This window comes from Ornithorhynchus anatinus, chromosome 11 (genome assembly GCF_004115215.2).
Source record: "Ornithorhynchus anatinus isolate Pmale09 chromosome 11, mOrnAna1.pri.v4, whole genome shotgun sequence".
Lineage (NCBI taxonomy): Eukaryota > Metazoa > Chordata > Mammalia > Monotremata > Ornithorhynchidae > Ornithorhynchus > Ornithorhynchus anatinus.
Genome location: NC_041738.1, coordinates 62,534,734 through 62,553,525, shown reverse-complemented (window position 1 = coordinate 62,553,525; position 18,792 = coordinate 62,534,734). Strand labels below are relative to the sequence as shown.

The 18,792-nt window shown below is 48.8% G+C and overlaps 1 protein-coding gene across 2 annotated transcripts in view; it reads left to right on the top strand.

Annotated features, from left to right (window-relative positions):
* TLK2 (tousled like kinase 2) overlaps window positions 1-18,792 on the top strand; it is an 82,439-nt gene that overhangs the window by 19,588 nt on the left and 44,059 nt on the right. For both annotated transcript variants that reach the window (XM_029075229.1, XM_029075230.2), the window contains exons 3-9: window positions 4,816-4,887; window positions 5,587-5,656; window positions 6,649-6,692; window positions 8,033-8,128; window positions 10,986-11,153; window positions 13,904-13,999; window positions 16,118-16,210. In XM_029075229.1, the coding sequence (XP_028931062.1) occupies window positions 4,816-4,887; window positions 5,587-5,656; window positions 6,649-6,692; window positions 8,033-8,128; window positions 10,986-11,153; window positions 13,904-13,999; window positions 16,118-16,210 (639 nt within the window). The remainder of the gene's footprint in view (window positions 1-4,815; window positions 4,888-5,586; window positions 5,657-6,648; window positions 6,693-8,032; window positions 8,129-10,985; window positions 11,154-13,903; window positions 14,000-16,117; window positions 16,211-18,792) is intronic.

Genomic DNA, 18,792 nt, shown 5'->3' with positions numbered 1-18,792 from the left:
GGCATAAATATAAATAAATAGAACTCTAGACTCATGGACATCAGTCAATTAATGGTATTTAATAATGTTGGTATTTGTTAAGCGCTTACTATGTGCAGAGCACTGTTCTAAGCGCTGGAGTAGACACAGGGCAATCAGGTTGTCCCACGTGGGGCTCACAGTCTTAATCCCCATTTTACAAATGAGGTAACTGAGGCACAGAGAAGTGAAGTGACTTACCCACAGTCACACAGCTGACAAGTGGCAGAGCCGGGATTCGAACTCATGACCTCTGACTCCAAAGCCCAGGCTCTTTCCACTGAGCCACGCTGCTTTATTGAGCACTTAACTGTGTGCAGAGCAGCGTAGTAAGCATTCGGAAGAATACAATACAACAGAGTTAGCAGGCACGTTCCCTGCCTACAAAGAAGAGTCAGGGAAAAGGAAGTTGTGTTTCCGATGGCGTTTGGCTCTCCACAGTTAAGACAAGGAGGAAGCGGTAGATCGGGAGTTGTGGGGAGAAAGGGCCCTGCTGCAGAGATCTCCCCTCGCCGCTTCCTCTTACTTGTCATTCATTTCACCATCCTCCTCCCCCACTGGCTCTAGGTTTTTTGAGTGCAGGATCAGCTCTGCTAATCCTATTGTACCCTCCCAGAGGGCTTGCTACAGCGCTTTGCACACAGCGGGTGCTCACTAAATACTGTCGATGACGACGAAGATCGGTCCTGAAGACACGACCCCTGAGGTGGAAAGTTTTGTAATGGGAGGAGATTCGGTGCTCTTGCAAACTCATTTAGGCTTTCAGTGGGGCATTCTGAAGTAGTGGTTTGATGTTGTCTCTATGTCCCTGTGTGAAAAGGAGGCATTGCCAGTGTCAAGAAAGTAGAAGGACCAGCCCGCGTTACCCGTCGGAGGCAGGGAATGTCTACCGACTGCTATGTCGTGCTCTTCCCAGCACTTAGTACAGTGCTCTGCACACCGGAAGTGCTCAGTACCACCGATTGATCAGCCGAGGAGCGGGAGCACTGGCCGGTCGAACTGGGTACCGGAACCCCGTCCGCACAGCTCTCGGTTGTTCTAGGGCTTCCCCTCCTCCCCAAGCAGCTCCACTTTGGTTCCCCTGGCCGGCAGCTTGAAGGAAACGAAGGCTTTAGAAAGTCAACAGATGTTGACGTTGAAGCTTGGACGTGGGGGACAGATTAACCTTTGGTCATCCCTTGCAGGGAGGATTGCGGAGTCCGTCCAGGCCACCCTCCTGCGACTGGAGCTGAGGCTCAGGCTGGAATTTAGGCAGTATTCACCGCTGTGTCCCGGGGGTTATCACCTGGCCAGAACATTTTCTCTCCTTGTAAACTGAAATTAAAAAAAAACACCCTGACCCAGAAAAGATTAAAAAACAAAACATTCAATCAGTAGTATTTATCCAGCCTTTTGTACAGAGCCCTTTAGTATAAGTACTTCGAAGAATACAAGACGACAGGGTCGGTCTCTGTCGTCAAGAGTTTATAGTCTAGAGGAGGAGTTTGCAGTCTAGATTGGTTTCCACCCTATTTGATTTGAAATTGGATTATTAGAAGAACCCCTGACTCCTTTTGTCCACAGGTACCCTGTGTGCAGTGGCGTAGCTTATTTGGAGAATTAAGGCCGTGGGAATCGGTAGTCCAAATAGTTCAAATTACTTCAAGGGTAGGAAGGAACCGGTAGAGTCTTAGTTTGAAATTTTGCAATGAAAAAAATTAGACGTTTTAATAACGCCTCTTCAACGACTAACATTTTCCAAATCTTTGCCTTTTAAAAAAAATCTGGTAGTTTTGTGTTTGTGGGTTTTGCATAAGAGGATTTTCTTAGATGCTTACTTAAATTTAATCATAAAATTGCAATTTGATATGTGTGACATACTGGTTTTCATTTGGGCAGAAAGTGACCGGGGAACTTTAAAGTTTAAATTATGGTGCAATTCTCATTCAGGGGCTTTGGCCCCATCTCAACGAGCAAGGAGTGGGAAAGAGGATTAAGATGTTAAATTCATCAGTCCAGTTTTCTGTCATCATCGAAAGCATTTGAGTGTCTGTTGTGTGCAGAACTCTCTTCTAGGCAATTGGGATAGTACCATAAAGTTAGGTATCTGCCCTCAACTATAAATAATTGTGGTATCCGTTAAGCACTTATGTGACAGACACTGTACTATACCCTAGGGTAGTTAGAAGATAGTCAAGTCAGGTGCAGTCAGGTGCAGTCCCTGATCCACATGAGGGTCACAGTCTAAGCCAAGGGAGCGAACAGGAATTAAATCCCCACTGTGCAGATGGGGAAGCTGAGGGACAGAGAATTGAAGGGACTCGTCCGAGGTTACGAAGCAGGCAGGTGATGGAGCCCAAATTAGAACCCTGGTCTTCCGACTCCCAGCCCACGCTCTCCCCACTACGCCAAACTGCTTCTCTCCAGAAACCACTGACCAGAATGAAGTTGTTTCTCCCTTCGCCGTGGCGCTATGATAGAGGATTCTAATGAACAAAAGTAACCACTGTGGCCGCGGGGGACTCTTTCGGTCACACAGCGTAATTCATAATTAATACGTGCTAATTAACATGGTGGGGTAGTGCCAATCTTAATGTTCACTGCAGCATCCCTCCTCTGAATCATCCTTTCCAAAAAGAGGAATGGCGATGACTAGAAAGTTTGGAGTAAAAAATGGATGCGTGCGTTTAGTCAAGCCCTACAGGGGAAGGCGTTCTCTGATTACTGCAGGGGTGATGAAAGGTCAGGTCACTCCTGAGTAAAAATTGGTAAAATGACCAATCTGGACCTGGTGGTGTCTCGATATTCTTCTGCTGTCACCAAGCTGCCTGATGGTGGGATTCAAACTACCTCGGCATTTTTGTAGAAAGGAAATTCTTGGCATTTTTACTCATCGTTCAGATTGAGTCCTGAAAGTTTACATCTCCATGAGAACGAATGTTTTTATTGCAGTGGATCGCTTGAAATTAGTATATGAAGGGGATTCTGCAACATGTGTAAAAATATCTTGCTTTCCTTTCTCCCTGGTCCTCAATCCTTTCCTCCCATAGTTCTTGCCGTGCCCTACAACCATGGGTAGCAGATGAAAATAAATACCCCAGACTGAAGCCCTTGTTTTGAGCTGACCTTTTAAAGGTGAAGGAAATTGGGAAATGTTTCAGGGTGAATTGGGTATGAATTGGGTTCTCGGTTTCCTCGGGACCGTCTGTCCTGCTAGTTGATTTTCCCGGGGCATGCTTTTCCCGGGGAGAGGTTCCAGAATCCTCTGCGTTCCTTCGTATTTTATGGGGAAGACCCTCCCTCCCTCCCTTTCTCCAGGACCCCACCCACTCTGAGTTCACTGTCCTTGTGTTTTCACACCTTGACTGTGGTGAAGGCATACCCGGTAGGTTCTCTCATGCATCCCTGTGTCAAAAGATAGGAGGCGGAACTTCAAGTTCTGAGAAGCAGTGTGGCCTAGTGGATAGAGAACGGGCCTAGGAGTCAGAAGGACCTGGGTTCTAATTCTGGCTCTGCCACTTGACTGCTGTGTAATCTTGGGCAGGTCACTTCTCTGCCTGAGTGACCTCATCTGTAAAATGGGGATTAAAACTGTGAGCCTTATGGGGGATAAGGCTGTGTCCAACCTGAACAACTTTCCTCCACCCAAGCACTTAGTACAGTGCCTGGCACATAGTGAGCGCTTAACAAATACCATTAACCAAAAAAACCCTTGTGGTTTCAGTTATCAATCTGGTTGGGAGGGAGCTGTGATGCAGATAAAGAAAACTATGGCCAACCCACATATGTCTGGAGATCTGCAGCTCGTTGTGTGCAGGGAAATTGTCAGTGTGTTGTTATATTGTACTCTCCCAAGTGCTCAGTACAGTGCTCTGCACACAATAATTGTTCAATAAATACGATTGAATGAATGAATGAATGAATGAAGGAGCTCCGAGGCAGGCGTAGGGTTAGCCACCTCCCGCTGGGCCTTCACCTCTCCGCAACTAAACGCTTCTTTTCCCCCTTTCCCTCTGCTCCTCCCCCTCTCCGTTCCCATCCCCTCAGCACTATACTCGTCCGCTCAACTGTATATATTTTCATTACCCTATTTATTTTGTTAATGAGATGTACATCGCCTTGATTCTATTTATTTGCTATTGTTTTAATGAGATGTTCATCCCCTCGATTCTATTTATTGCTATTGTTCTCGTCTGTCCGTCTCCCCCGATTAGACCGTAAGCCCGTCAAAGGGCAGGGACTGTCTCTATCTGTTGCCGATTTGTCCATTCCAAGCGCTTAGTACAGTGCTCTGCACATAGTAAGCGCTCAATAAATACTATTGAATGAATGAATAGTTCCCTTCCCGTGGGGCCCCGTTGTGGTGTGGTTTCCGGCCACTGCCGATCCCATCCGGGCAGCAAAGGCGGGAAGCCCATTCTATCATGTGTTGGGTACAGATGGGACTCCCTTCTGGGATCTGGTGGCTGGTTTGCAGCATCCAGCCTGGGGGCAGGTGGGGCAGCTGGAGAGAGGCCCCTGGGATCATCTGAATGCGGGTCATTTGTTCTAGGATAATGCTCTTATATTCCAAAGCATTTTCATTGGGAAACACTCTGTATCATCCTGTATAAAAATGGAAAGGTGAACCGTGAACTTTAACGGGAACCTAAAGAGGATGTAGTGGGGAAAAGTGTCAGGGTCACCGACTGTAGCTAATTATTCTCGGCACCTCAAAACTATTTTGTAGCGTCACTCGTGTTGAAAATCTGGGCTTCTTGACCTGGAATCTCCCCTTTAAATTGCATTTTCCTTTGATGGCTTTTTGTTTCTTTCTAGGGGCCACTCAATAGCGAGTCTTCAAACCAGAGTTTATGCAGTGTGGGGTCCCTGAGTGATAAGGAACTAGAGGTAAGCTGCTCTGAATAAATGGCTTCTTCTCTTAGCAGAGGGGAGGAAGCCGCCTTTTAAAGCGTCAGCCCGATGGCCTCCTTAATCTTTGTTGGTACGGTTGTGGCTAAACGATTTAGAAGTATTCGGCTAGGAATGTCTCTGGAGTGGGATATTTGCTTCACCCCCACCCCCACGCCCTTAAACCTGTAGAATGAGCTGGTATTTAGAAGAGGAGAATAAGATGGATTCGTTTTTTTGTTTGAGGTAGAATGGAAGAAAGGGGCAGCCCTCGGGGGATATGCAGATTTTAAGGGTCCCACAGTGTCCATGCTCTGACCAAGGTGACCTTGGTGTGCTGAGCGTCTTTTTGACACAGAGACAGGCGCCCCCCAGTGTAAACAGATTTGCTGCCTGAGACAAGATGAACAATCACAGGCCAGAGATCGGATTTCTCTCTAGGTAAACACGCCTCCCCTTCCATCTCAATGTTTCAAATGGCAGGCAAGGACTCACTGCACCAGGACTCTCTAGGAGTGGGCGGTAAGAGATTCCCTTACTGAGGAGCTTCTAAGCGTAGAAACGACATTTTGTTTGGGACTTGGCTTGGCCTCTGGGGAGCTGTAGCTCCTTAAGCCTTTGGTGTTTTTCCTTGCCCTTCCCCCACCCCTTAAACTGTGAAGTCACCGCGGTGATTGCGACCTGTTTGGCATTCAACAGACCCCGGAGAAAAAGCAGAATGATCAGCGGAACCGGAAAAGGAAAGCGGAGCCGTACGAGTCGAGTCAAGGTAACTCCTTCTCCTCCCGCTACTCGCCGGATTTCCTGACGATCGATAATTGGCTTGTGTCCAGGGAGTCCCATCCCAGCAGGCCACTGTTCCTTCCGAATGAACGACGGACTGCTTGTGACGTCCTGGCCATTTGCTGTACCCCGACGGAGCCCACGTGGCCCTCGGGAGCGCCTGTTTGCCCTCTTGCGAGGAAGCCGTCATCTCACCGGAGGGTTTTCATCTCTCGCGGGTTGAGTGTCCTGAGGAAAGGAAGGAGTGTTCTTCGCGCTCACTGGCTAGTTCTTTTTTTTTTTTTTCCTGTGAGGCTGCTGATAATTGGCCTCCAACTTGGCAGTCCCTTCCCAGTTTCAGCTCTCGAGGGCCTAAACCTTATTTAGCTGAACAGTGGCGCCCACTTGAATGGAAAATCTCTTGAAAAATGGCTAGAAAGGCAAATGCCTTTATCGATGAAAATGAGTTGAGTGGCCAGTTGCCCACGCCTTTGTAATCTGAAAAACAGAGGTCAGATTTAAGTGTATCTATCGTGGGGGTTTAAAACCTGCAGCTAGATCACGGTGAATTTGAACCAGAGGAATCGAGATGATGGCTAGTGGAGTACAGAGGCAGCTGGTCTGTATCCGCTAAATTTAAATTTAAAACTCTGGCCCTCCTCTCTAGTGCCCATCAGCAGGAAGGGGAGTGATGTTGTTAGAAAAAGATTTGATCTGAAAGAGTTAGAGAAGCTGTGAGAACCTCAATCATTCTCACCAACAGGTCTGTCTCTCCCGAGCCCCGTGTAGCTGGACCCAGGGTAGTGGTTACTGGTCCGTCGCTTTGGGCAGCAGCATTTGAGCAAACTGGCACCCATTAAAGGCTTCCAAGTAGTAGTGGAGAAATATGAACTCTTGGGATGACAGCAGCATTTTTGTCCAAATTTATGAGGGAACATGAATAGCCTGACTGGAACCATGTTTAACCTCCTTTGCCTTTTATTTTGTTTTCAACTTTAGGGAAAGGCACTTCTAGGGGACATAAAATTAGCGATTACTTTGAGGTAAGTTGATGCAGAACTGCTTGTGGAAATGCTATATCTCCTAAATTTTTCTGAATGTTTTGTTTTAAGCTTTTAGAAAACAACTACTCCCCCAAAGCCTAACCTCCCCAGCCCCAACACCACTTCTGTTAAACTGTCAGATTCTCTACGGGCTTCTGTGTTTGAGGCTCTGATGAAGTAACCCGGGCTCTGGGATGCCGTTTGCTACTGTGGAATGTGCTGACGGTACACTGGACATGGGCCTGCCCAGGTTACTTATTGTCCATCACAAAGAAACACCTTCCTAGAGGTGCATCTCCATTGGCCAGGCCTCGCCAGTCAGCGGCATATGTGGCCACAATGCCACGTTAATTGTAATCATGGCATTCATCATTTATACTAGACGTTAAGGGCCAGAGTAGTACAAGAAAAATCATTCAGTTCATGTCCCCCGACTTCTCCAGAACCTCCAGTGGTTGCCCATCCACCTCCGCATCAAATAGAAACTCCTTACCAGTGGCTTTAAAGCACTCAATCACCTTGCCCCCTCCTATCTTACCTCACTGCCCTCCTGCTACAGCCCAGCCCGCATGCTTCGCTCCTCTAGTGCCAGCCTAATCGCTGTACCTCGTTCTCATCTATCTCACCGTTGACGTCCTGCCCACATCCTGCCTCTGGCCTGGGTCGTCCTTCCTCTTTGTATCCGACAGATGATCACTCCTCCCCTCCCCCTGATCAAAGCCTTATTGAAGGCACAGCTCCTCCAAGAGGCCTTCCCTGACTGAGTCTTCATTTCCTCTTCTCCCACTCCCTTCTGCGTCACCCTTGCACATGGATTTGCACGCTTTATTCATCCCTCTTTCAGCCCTGCAGCACTTATATACATAGCCATTATTTATTTATATCATTGTCTGTCTCCCCCTCTAGAAGGTAAGCTTACCAACTCTGTTATACTGTACTCTCCCAAGCGCTTAGTTCAGTGTTCTGCACACAGCGCTCAATAAATATGATGGATGGGTATTTAAATGCCATGGAACTGGGGGAAGAGTGAATATCAGGCAGCTTAAGGGGTTGGTGAATGTCCCCATTGGCTCACTGGGAAAGCCCTTTAGGGGCACAAGTTGTGGTCATTGGGAGCCTCCTTGACAGTGTCAGGTTTTTTTGCTTGGAGCTGGGGGAAGAGTGAATATCAGGCAGCTTAAGGGGTTGGTGAATGTCCCTATTGGCTCACTGGGAAAGCCCTTTAGGGGCACAAGTTGTGGTCATTGGGAGCCTCCTTGCCGGTCAGTTTCTGGTTTTTTTGCTGGGCGTGTCATTGTGCCACCAGATCTCATTCCTCTCTCTTTCTGTCCACTGTCCAGTTTGCCGGGGGCAGTGGGCCGGGAACCAGCCCTGGCCGAAGCGTTCCACCTGTTGCTAGGTCCTCACCGCAACATTCCTTGTCCAACCCCTTACCGGTAAGTGTTCACCTGGAGAGAGCTGACCCCTCTCGTGGTTCGAGGGTGGCGGGGAGAGACACAGTAGTTAAGACAAAAGGTCACAGGTCATAAGGTCAAGTTCTGCATTGGTGCATAGAGTTTTCATCTCTTTCTGTGGCTTGGAGGTGGCGACCAGGAAATGAGGTTAAGTGGAACAGTTTAGGGCTGTCACAGCATGGATTATTTGGCCGAGTGATCCGGGTGGGATCCCTCCAGGCCCGACTGAGGCGGCCCGTTGACGTTTCAACCATCCCTTTCTAAAGTAGTTTATCTTGGAGCTGGGACATCGACTCCTTGTTCCTGGCCTGCGAGGGGCAGGTGAGAGATTCTCTCCCCCATCTTGAGAAGTGGTGGGAACGGTCAGTTTGGGGGGAAACCAGCTGCTGGTCTGCCCAGCCTAAATGATGCAGGGGGGTGGGGTGTGTGTGTGGGGGGGGGTGTTGAAGCTGTTCTCTGGCAGCTGAACCCAGTTTAGCTAGACCAAGCAGACCATTCAGCTCTCAGAGACCATTTTCATGTTTAAGGAGCAAATGGGGGTTCGCTGCATAGGTAATTGATCGACCCTTTACTTGGGATTTGCAGGCCTCTCGGGAGTAGAGAGCTCTGCACTCATTGGCTAAGGGCTTGTTATCTCTGCTGCTGTGTTCCCAGCTTCTAGGAAAGGAATACAAAACCCACCCATTCTGGGGAGTAAATGCAGCAATCAAAAGAACTGTGACTTTTGGGACGTGGAAAATTCCAGTATGTTTAAACTTGAGCGTCATCGTTCTTGTGTTTAGCCCGGTGCCTTGGAGATATTTGCGGCTCCGAATCGTTCTTTTTTTTTTTTTTTTTTTTGTGGCGCTGGTTAAGCACAGATGGTCTTTGAGTCCCGTCCCTCTTCCCGAGTCTGTCTTTGCATTTCCTAATTATCGAAGCTCGTAACAAACAGGTATAGAATCACTACGTTTTAGAGGTTCCAGTACTGGATGGATCTCTTCTTCGGAATCTGGCATGGTGAAATCTTATTTCTCGGCTTTTACAAGTAGGAGAGACACCTGTTGATCAATTGATGGTATATTTTGAGCGTGTACTGTGGGCAGAGCCCCATACTAAGTGCTTGGGAGAGTCTAGTCCAACAGAGTTGATTGACACGTTCCCCGCCCGCAATGAGTTTACAGCCTAAGAGTCGTCGATCTGAGTCTGTTGTGGGGCGATATCAGCTTGGAGTTCAGGAGAGCCTGAGGTACCCTGGTACCATCTCTGGGTTTCCGTGCTGACCCGCGACTGGTTCACTCCCAGGAACCCAGTCCAGCGCTCTGCCCGCAGTTGACATTCATTAAATAGCAGTGAAGTGTAACGGAGAACCATAAGCACCGTTTACTCCGCAGCAGTTTCCACTGCACATCAGTCCCCGTGGCGAGAGCCGGACCAACTCTGGGGCCCAATTTCCGTAGCGTGGTTCTAGCTGTCTCTTTTATCCCGGAGACGGAAGTACATTCTCTAGTATTCTTATTGCAGGCATGTTTGTATTCATGGAGGGGCTACACAGGGCTTTCCAGTCTCGGTAATAACAGAGCTGTAGCCTGAGTCATGAGTTCTCATTCCGATTTTCCCCAAGTCCTTTTTATAGTGTCTGCAGAACGGCGTTTATCTGAGGCAGGGACATTTTGGGCAATTCTCTTTAGGATTTTTTTTTGTTTGTCCTTTTCAGAAAGGGCTAATTACAACAGGGATAAAGCATTGGCCCAGGCATCAGCAAGCAACGAAGAGGGGTCTGGGAGAGAGGAGCTGGGAAATCTGGGGCAGGCAGCGGGGTGACTCCGCGGGGCCGGTGCCCCCCACCCAAAGACCTGTGCTGCAGTCTTGGGCCTCATGGGGGGCTCCGCCATTCCAAGAGAAGGGCCAGTATAGAAAGGAAGGGTGGTGATGGCTGCAAGGCAGCAACTGGCATTGGCCCAGGCCCTCAGGGGGCACCCTTGCTGTCCCCTTCCCCGCCAGAGCCTGGGTTGCTAGCGCTTGCCATGACCTTTTCAGGAAACTGGCTCGGTAGTTTGGAGAAGGTGTCTCCTGCTCGAGGTGTCAGAGCTCGAGGGCTGTACATGCCCCCAAGCTTGTGGGTGGGTGGGAGGGGTGGGGGCATATAAGCTCAGTCATCCTCACCTTCACTCATGACACGGGCGCCCGGAGCAGTTTCTCCCGACGATGCGGTTCACCAAGTCCAAATGGGTTCATTGAAGTCAGAAGGACGTCACTGCCGTACCTTGCAGTGTTTTGTTTTTCCCCCCACATGGGTAGTGAGAACCCCCTTTCTGGCAGAACCGAGGGTCCCCAGAGAAGGAGAATAAGAGGGTGGCTTCTGGTTTTAAAAAAACGGCACGAATGTTGTCTTCAGGGTGAACCATGGTGGGGGCGGAGCGGAGGACTGCTCAGTGACTAACTTTGTCCCGGTACCAGGTTCATGTTCTCCGCTCTCCTTAGCTGCAGGATGAGGCCAGCATCTCTCCGGCAGATGGAGGCCACGCTGAGCGAATGAGGGAGTGAGAGAGTGGGGTACTCCTGAGGGTCCTGAAAGCTGGCGTCACCTTAAAGAGTATTTCAACAACATGAGGATTGCCAGCTTTCCCCCTTAGGTGGATCATATGGAGGCTGATTGTGTTTTGGGATGAACAATAGCAGTTGAGAGCGCCTCGGTCCCTGCAAGGATTTTGGAGGTGGTGGGAGGCCGGTGCGGGAGTGTGCGTCTCCTCCACGGGTGTGTTTTTGACCTGGTACGTGTTCCTGCAGAATCGAGACCCACCCGCCCATCACATCTAAGATTTCTGTGTGTGTTTTCTCTCTTTCCTACGTGCTCCAGCGGAGGGGAGAGCAGCCGCTTTACGCTCTAGATGGCAGCACGGCCAAGGAGGCCCAGGAGGAGCACTCTGCTCTGCCCACGCTGATGTCGGTGATGCTGGCGAAACCCCGGCTGGACACTGAGCAGCTGGCGCAGAGGGGAGCCGGTCTCTGCTTCACTTTGGTTTCGGTGAGCACCGAGCACCCCGGGCCTCCCCGATCCCGAGCTCACGCCAGGCTCCCTGGTTGGTGACTCTCTCTTCTTCCCATCGACTGTGAGTTTCTTTTCTGCTTACCGGCAGGCATACGCTTATCCCAGGACATAAACGATATCCTCATCAAGTTCTTAACTCCCCCTTCCCCCTGCTGTTTTCAGAGTCCTTCTGAAATCACACCTCCTCCAGGTGGTCTTCCCTGATCAATTTCTAATCTCCCCTGCTTTCAGCATTTATGTGCATATCTTTAAATTATATATTATAGATTATATTAATATCTGTCTCCCACTCTAGACTGTAAGTTCGATGTAGGCAGGGAACGTCTGCCAACTCCACCGTATTGTGCTCTTTCAAGTGGTTAGTACAGTGCTGTGCACATAGTGCTCAATAAATTCCTTTGATTTTTATCCTCTAACTGCCACTACAGCTCTCCGTTGCCATTTAAGTGCTCAGCAACCTCCAGTAGCATTTAAAAACCTAAGTTACAAACGTAACTTACGAACCGTATTACTAAAGTGAAAACTCATGCACATTTCCCCTTTTTCTTCTTTCTCCTGTCTGCATTTTATTTTAATAATGTTGGTATTTGTTAAGTGCTTACTATGTGCAGAGCACTGTTCTAAGCGCTGGGGTAGACACAGGGGAATCAGGTTGCCCCACGTGGGGCTCACAGTCTTAATCGCCATTTTACAGATGAGGTAACTGAGGCACAGAGAAGTTAAGTGACTTGCCCACAGTCACACAGCTGACAAGTGGCAGAGCTGGGATTCGAACCCTTGACCTCTGACTCCAAAGCCCGGGCTCTTTTCCACTGAGCCACGCTGCTTCTCTAGTCTGTCTCCACTGGATTCTAAGCTCCTTGAGGGCAAAAAATCATGTCCATTAATTCTTTTATAGTCTCCCAAGTACTTAGTGCAGTTCTGTGGACACAGTAGGCGATCAATCTCTTCAGTCAGTCTTCCAACCAAACATCCCTCCCCCACCCCACCTTACCCCTCCTACTCACTGCACTTTCATAGATGATTATAGTATTTGTTAGACACTGTGTGCCAGGCACTGAGGTAATCAGGTCAGACATAGTCCCCTGTCCCCCATGAACCTAAGCTCCTCACTATTGGCTTCAGGGCCCTCCATCACCTTGCCCCTTTTTAGGTGACCTCCCTTCTCTCCTGTATCTCAGCTCGCACTCCACTCCTCTGGTGCTAACCTCACTGTGCCTCGTTCTCGCCTGGGCCGTCGACTCCTGGCCTGCGTCCTACCTCTGGCCTGGAACACCCTTCCTCCTCAAATCCACCCATCACTCATTCCCCGCCTTCAAAACCCTACTGATGACACCTCCTCCATGAGGCCTTCCCAGATTAAGCCCTTTTCCTCAGCTCCCCCCTCCCTTACACGTCATCTCAACTGTCTCCCTTTGCTCTTCCCCCCCATTCCTGGCCCCACAGAACATATATATATATATACACACACACACACACACACATATACATATATATACACATACATATACACATGTATATGTGTGTGTGTGTGTGTGTTTAATTCTATTTATTCTTATTGATGCCTGTTTACTTGTTTCGATGTCTGTCCCCCCCCTCAGACTGTAAGCCCAGTATGGGCAGGGTTTGTCTCTCTCTATTGCCGAATTGTCCTTTCAAAGCACCAAGTACCGTGCTCTGCACACAGTAAGTGCTCAATAAATGCGACTGAAAGAATGAATAAATGAATGACCTCACAGTCTAGGCGGAAGGGAGAACAGATATTGAATCCCCACTTTTACAGGTGAGAAACCTGAGGCATAGAAAAGTGAAGTGACTTGCCCAGGGTCACACAGCAGCAAATGACAGCTGAGATGAGGACTCCCGCCCTCCGGCTCCCATGCCTGTGCTCTGTCCCCAAGGCCACGCTGCTTGTAGAGCCCTGTCTAGGCCTAAATGGTGGTGCCTGGGACCCACTCTGGCCTGAGCTGAGGAATAAGCGTGGTGGCCTAAACGCAAGAGTTCACGCAAGACTTAGTTGCCCCCATGGGGATGGCACTGCAGCTTCAGCGAGTGTTCGGGGACAGTGGCCTTGCACTGGTGTGGCAATCCCATCATGATAATGCGCACGTGTCCGCTCCGACCTCTCCGTGGCCTGATTCGGCGCTTCCTTTTTCAGCGCTCAACTGCGGCTTACAAACTTCCCAACTTTTCCACCCTCACCTAGGCCCCACTGGTCCCAGAATTTTCATAAAAAGCTTTTAACAGGCCCATGTTCCACCCACTGCGTGCGGGAGTCCTGGAAGGTAATTTTTAATGGCAGCGTCGGAGGTTCGTGGTGTTCTTTAGGCTTTAGAGAGGGACCTGGGCTAAATATATTTTGGAAATCCTAAGATAGCTTTGGCTCATCCCCAGCGAGGGATATGGCTTTGGAAGTTTGCTGTTGGAACAGAGCTGGCTTTCTTGTGAGCTTCGTGGTGGTGGACGGTGTTTCGGTGGCTAATATCATGGCTCTGGGGAACCTCAGCCCAGGGCATATCCCTGTAAACAGTTGGGCCCTTCTGAGGATGAAAGGCACCTCTGGCACCCCAGGACACCGTGCAGAAAGTTTTCAAGCTTGTCACGCTAGTAGTGAGGTGGGAAGGATTCAGTTAAGTTTAAACAGTCCCGCCGCTGAGCAAGGAAGGGAAGGCTGAGCAAAGAGGGGAAGGAACGTTGTCGTGACTCCTCTTGTAACTCCATTGCAGGCACAGCAAGGCAGTCCCTCTTCTACGGGGTCCGGCAACACAGAGCATTCCTGCAGCTCCCAGAAACAGATCTCCGTCCAGCACAGACAGACACAGGTATCCCGGGGCGGCGGAACGGGATCAGGGCCGCTGGGGGAATGGGCGACGTGCTCGGGATGTGTGTGATCTGTCTGTCCCTCTTCCCCTTCCCCCTCCAACTCCCAAAGCCTCTTGTTTCTTCTAAAGGCTGTTTGACTTCCCACTTGTGTGCTTTTAAGGAGGAAGATTAAAAGCCCTTAGCATTTCCGGAAAAATTGAGGCCAGATCACAGAGCGGGCCGTGAGGGAGTGTGTAAACTCCAACCAAGAATTTAGGGTTGGAGAATTTAGGGTTGGAGCGCTGGAGAGGTTTAGTTTATCTGGTTTCTACCTAATAGACTTAAAATGTTATGACACCACAAAGTGCTGGATGATGATGGATTCACCTGATGGGCAGGACCCACCAGCTGTACGAGCCTCGGTCTTGATACTTCAGGAATCGATGACCATGCCGGTCGTGTTCCCGGTGCCACTCACACCCTCTTGTCCCTTGGTCGGGTTCCCTCCGCGGACGAGGAAGCTTTCCGTTCCTCAAAAAATTAGCACCCGCTCCTGAACCCGCCCCCCCCCCCCCCTTCTTGGATTTGGGGTGCATTATGAAAATTGAAGCCTCCCTGTTGGGAAAGTGTGTGTTAGTGTGTCTCTCTCTCAGCATCCGATGGGCCGACGGGTAGGCTATTTTTGGGGCATGCTTTGGAAGCCTTTTCCCCTCGTTTCACGTCTTTCCTCTGCTGCCTTGTAGAGTGACCTGCCTGGTGAAGTCAGAGGACTTTGGAAATCAGATCTGAGGAGCCATATCTGCCCCCCGAGGAAAAGATAAAATTGCAGGCGCTATTAATTGGCAACTGGGTGGTTGGCTGCTCAGCATTTGGCCGGCCAATTCTCCCCTTTTCTGTTTGGTGGTTTGTTCCCACTAGATGGCAGATTTGAACTTGAAAGTCTGTGGTGTTGCTCTCCGGGGCTCCGGTTCCATTTAAGCTGTCGTCCGTTCCTAGAGAACGGGGCTCTCCCTTGTTGTTCACCAGTGATGATAACTCTGGTATTTGTTACGCTCCTGCTATGTGCCAAAGAATGCACCGAGCACTAGAGAGGATCGCGTATAGTCAGACTAGACCCAGTCCCTGTCCCATAAGTGGTTCACAGTCTAAAGGGGAGGGAGGGCAGGTACTGAATTGTCTTCATCTGTAAAGTGGGGAGTCGGTGCCTGTTCTCCCTCCTACTTAGTTAATCCAACCTGACTGACTTGTATCTACCCCAACGCTTGACACACAGTAAGTGCTTAATAATAATGATGGCATTTGTTAAGTGCTTGCTATGTGCCAAGCACTGTTCTAATCGCTGGGAGGGGGGATACAAGGTGATCAGGTTGTCCCGTGTGGGGCTCACAGTTTTAATCCCCATTTTACAGATGAGATCACCGAGGCACAGAGAAGTGAAGTGACTTGCCCAAAGTCACACAGCTGGCAAGCGGCAGAGCCGCGATTATTCATTCATTCATTCAGTAGTATTAATTGAGCACTTACTGTGTGCAGAGCACTGTACTAGGCGCTTGGAATGTACAATTTGATTAGATGGGATTGATGGGATTAGAACCCATGACCTCTGACTCCCAAGCCCAGGCTCTTTCCACTGAGCCATGCTGCTTCTCTGTGATGCTTAACAACATCATAATAGTGATCGAATCCCCATTTTACAGATGAGGAAACCAAGGCACTCCGAGCCGGGATCAGAACCCAGGTCTCCCAGCTCTCAGTCCTGTGTTCTGTTCACTCGACCGCACTGCTTGCTTCTCATGTGTTTTCCTGGAGGATTATTCCTGGTTTATTAAATTGAGGTGGTGGGCTGGGGTTGGGGAGATGGGGACGGGAAGATCCGGAGTCCAGGATTTGAATGAAAACAAAACAAAACCGAAAAACAACGCTGGACTTTGAGTCAGACATGAGGGTATTTTGCGTGATTCAAGTTGCCCAGTTTACGGCTGGAGGGTAAAAGAAATCGAATTTCCTCCGTCACCACAGTCCAGGCTGCTCAGACTTTCCACAGAGATTAGTTAGTACTCATTCCATATAACATAATTGTGGGTAAAAAGGCGTACGTTTTGAGAGAGTCACCGTCTCTTTGTCTTCTTTCTCTGCAGTCTGACCTCACAATAGAAAAAATATCTGCATTAGAAAACAGCAAAAATTCTGACCTGGAGAAGAAGGAGGGAAGGATAGACGACTTGTTACGAGTAAGTGTTGCCTCTGCCAGGCACAAATGAAACGCAAACACTGGGAGAGGAGACAGCGGGCCCCAATTTTTCCGTGATTCATATGTGTTTTGGGCGTTTCTGAGTCCCGCAGAAGTGCTTGGAGAAACTCGATGGCAGAGTTCAAGTAACTCAGACTGGGATATGTGCCGGGTTCATATGTTGCCTCTCAGATCGTGCCAGGAGGAAACAATAGCAGAGGACACACCCATGTACTGAGCACTTTCTCCAGCGGGGCTGTCTCCACAGTAGAATTTTCCGATTGTTCCATCAACGCAGGAACTGTGGGGGTGGTAGTAATATAAATTACTTTTCCATTTTTTTCCTCGCCCTCGTCCCCCCAACTCAAATTCACTGTTTGTGCTTTTGAGTTTTATAACAGACTTACCAGCCCTCTTCTGGGATTTCTGTGTCTAAGTTGGGCCTTTTCAAATACCTTCACCTGCAGTTTGCCCTATTTGTATGTCCCAAACACCCTCTGAAAGAAACTTTTAACACCAGAAATCCTCAAGCTGAGGTGTAACCCATAGTCATACATGTGTTAATCGTGATGAGTGTGATCGAATTTTTCTCTAAGATGTTATTGCCAGGTTTAACGAAACAAAAAACTTTAAACCCTGTGAAAAATTGATGATCCAACGTCCTGCTAGCTGTGGTCATTTAAAAAAGAAAAAGACATTTGGTTCTTGTAGATTTTCCTCGGCTTTGTCAGAGAGGAAGTAAAGAGTCTCTTTACATTTCACTTGCGGTGCCTTTTCTTTGATTCATCTGTTAGCCCAAGCTCTGTGGCAGTGTCGGGATTCACCATGTGACAGGAAAAGGTTTAAGACCCACGTTTTTGGGTGAAAATTTCAGTTTCCAAACATTTATGGGGTTCCAGCTCTCCCAAACAAAGACTCAGTTACAAACCCTGCTTGAAGAACTTACCCATAAAATAGTGCTAGAAAATGATCTGAAGGCCTGCAAATTTCTGAACACATTGAGGATGTGCATGGTGATAATAATAATAAAGGAGAAATTTGCAGAGTTCTTACCATGCAACAAACACTGAACTACCACTGATTGAGAAGCAGCGTGGTCTAGTGGGTAGAGCATGGGCCTGGGGGTCAGAAGCACCTGGGTTCTTATCCCAGCTTCACCCTTTGTCTGCTGTGTGACTTTGGGCAAGTCCCTTCACTCCTAAGTGCCTCAGTTCCCTCATCTGTACAATGGGGATTAAGACTGTGAGTCCCACGTGGGGTATGGACTGTGTCCAACCTGTGATTAGCTTGTATTAACCCCAGTGCTTGGTACAATCCCTGGCACATATTAAGTACGTAACAAATACCATTAAGAAAAAATGGTATTTTTTAAGCGCTTGCCGTACTGAGCAACGTACTGAGCAGTTACAAGATGATCAGGTTGGGCACAGTCGGAGTTCTCGTGTTGGTCCAGGAATCATTTTTTCTACAAGTGGACTCCCTGACTCGAAGTCATTGCCTTGGCGACTAGCTTGGTCCCATCCAACGTCTGGATGGCTGCCCGGTAGACACCATCACAGAGAATTGACCTTTCATTTTGGACGTTCGAGATCGGGCTTGAGTTTCCCCTTGTGTCCGGGCTGCAGCTGTCTGTGTTTCCAGGAGCTCACCGTTTAGCTGTCTTGGTGTTTTGGAGGCCACTTCTTGATGCGGCGGTCAGGGAGTCAGTGTGAGCTTGAGCTGGGAGTGTGTCAGGTGATGGTCTCTCCAGCACCCCGTACCACAGCTTGACTGCTGCCATCTGCTCGTCCTTGAGGGCATTCTAACCCGTTGTGATCTAGTGTCGGGTCGACATTGCCACTGGTAAAATTCCTCCATTAGATATTACCCTGAATCTTCTAGAAGGGTTTCCTCCTCCCCCTCCCTTCCTCCCTCCCTCTCTCTTCTTCCTTCCTTCCTCCCTCCCTCTTCTCCTCCTTCCCTCCTTCTTCTTCCTCCTTCCCTCTTCTCCCTCTCCTCCCGCCCTCTTCCCCTCCCTCCCTCTTTTCCTTGTCCCTCATCTCCCTTCCCTCCCCCCAACAAGGCATACTGCAATCCAGAGAGGATGACTCATTTTGAGCAAAAGCTTTGTTAAAGATTGAAAGATAGGCAAAGGCGAATACAGCACCCGGGTGCTGCAAACCACAATCATCGCAGGACCACATTGCCGTCAGAACTGTGGGTCCCATATTGGCCTTTTCAGCCACGTACCTGGAGATGAATTGTTCCACCAAGGTTGTTGTCTTTAAGCATGAAACATAACTTCCTATACATATTTATGTGTATAATATATTTCTATACTATAGTATAGTGAGTAAACATATTATCCTTTATAGCTAGAAGTCAACAGTTTTTGAATTTGACTCTTAAATTATAAGTTACGCTGTTAAGTGTTTGCTATGTGCCAAGCACTTCCATCAATTCAGGATAATCCGATTGGACGCAGTCCCTGTCCCAACGGGGCTCACAATTTAAGAGTTAATAATTATGGTATGTGTTACGTGCTTACTATGTGCCAAGTGCTGTTCTAAGCATGTGGGTCTCACAGTTTAATCCCCGTTTTAC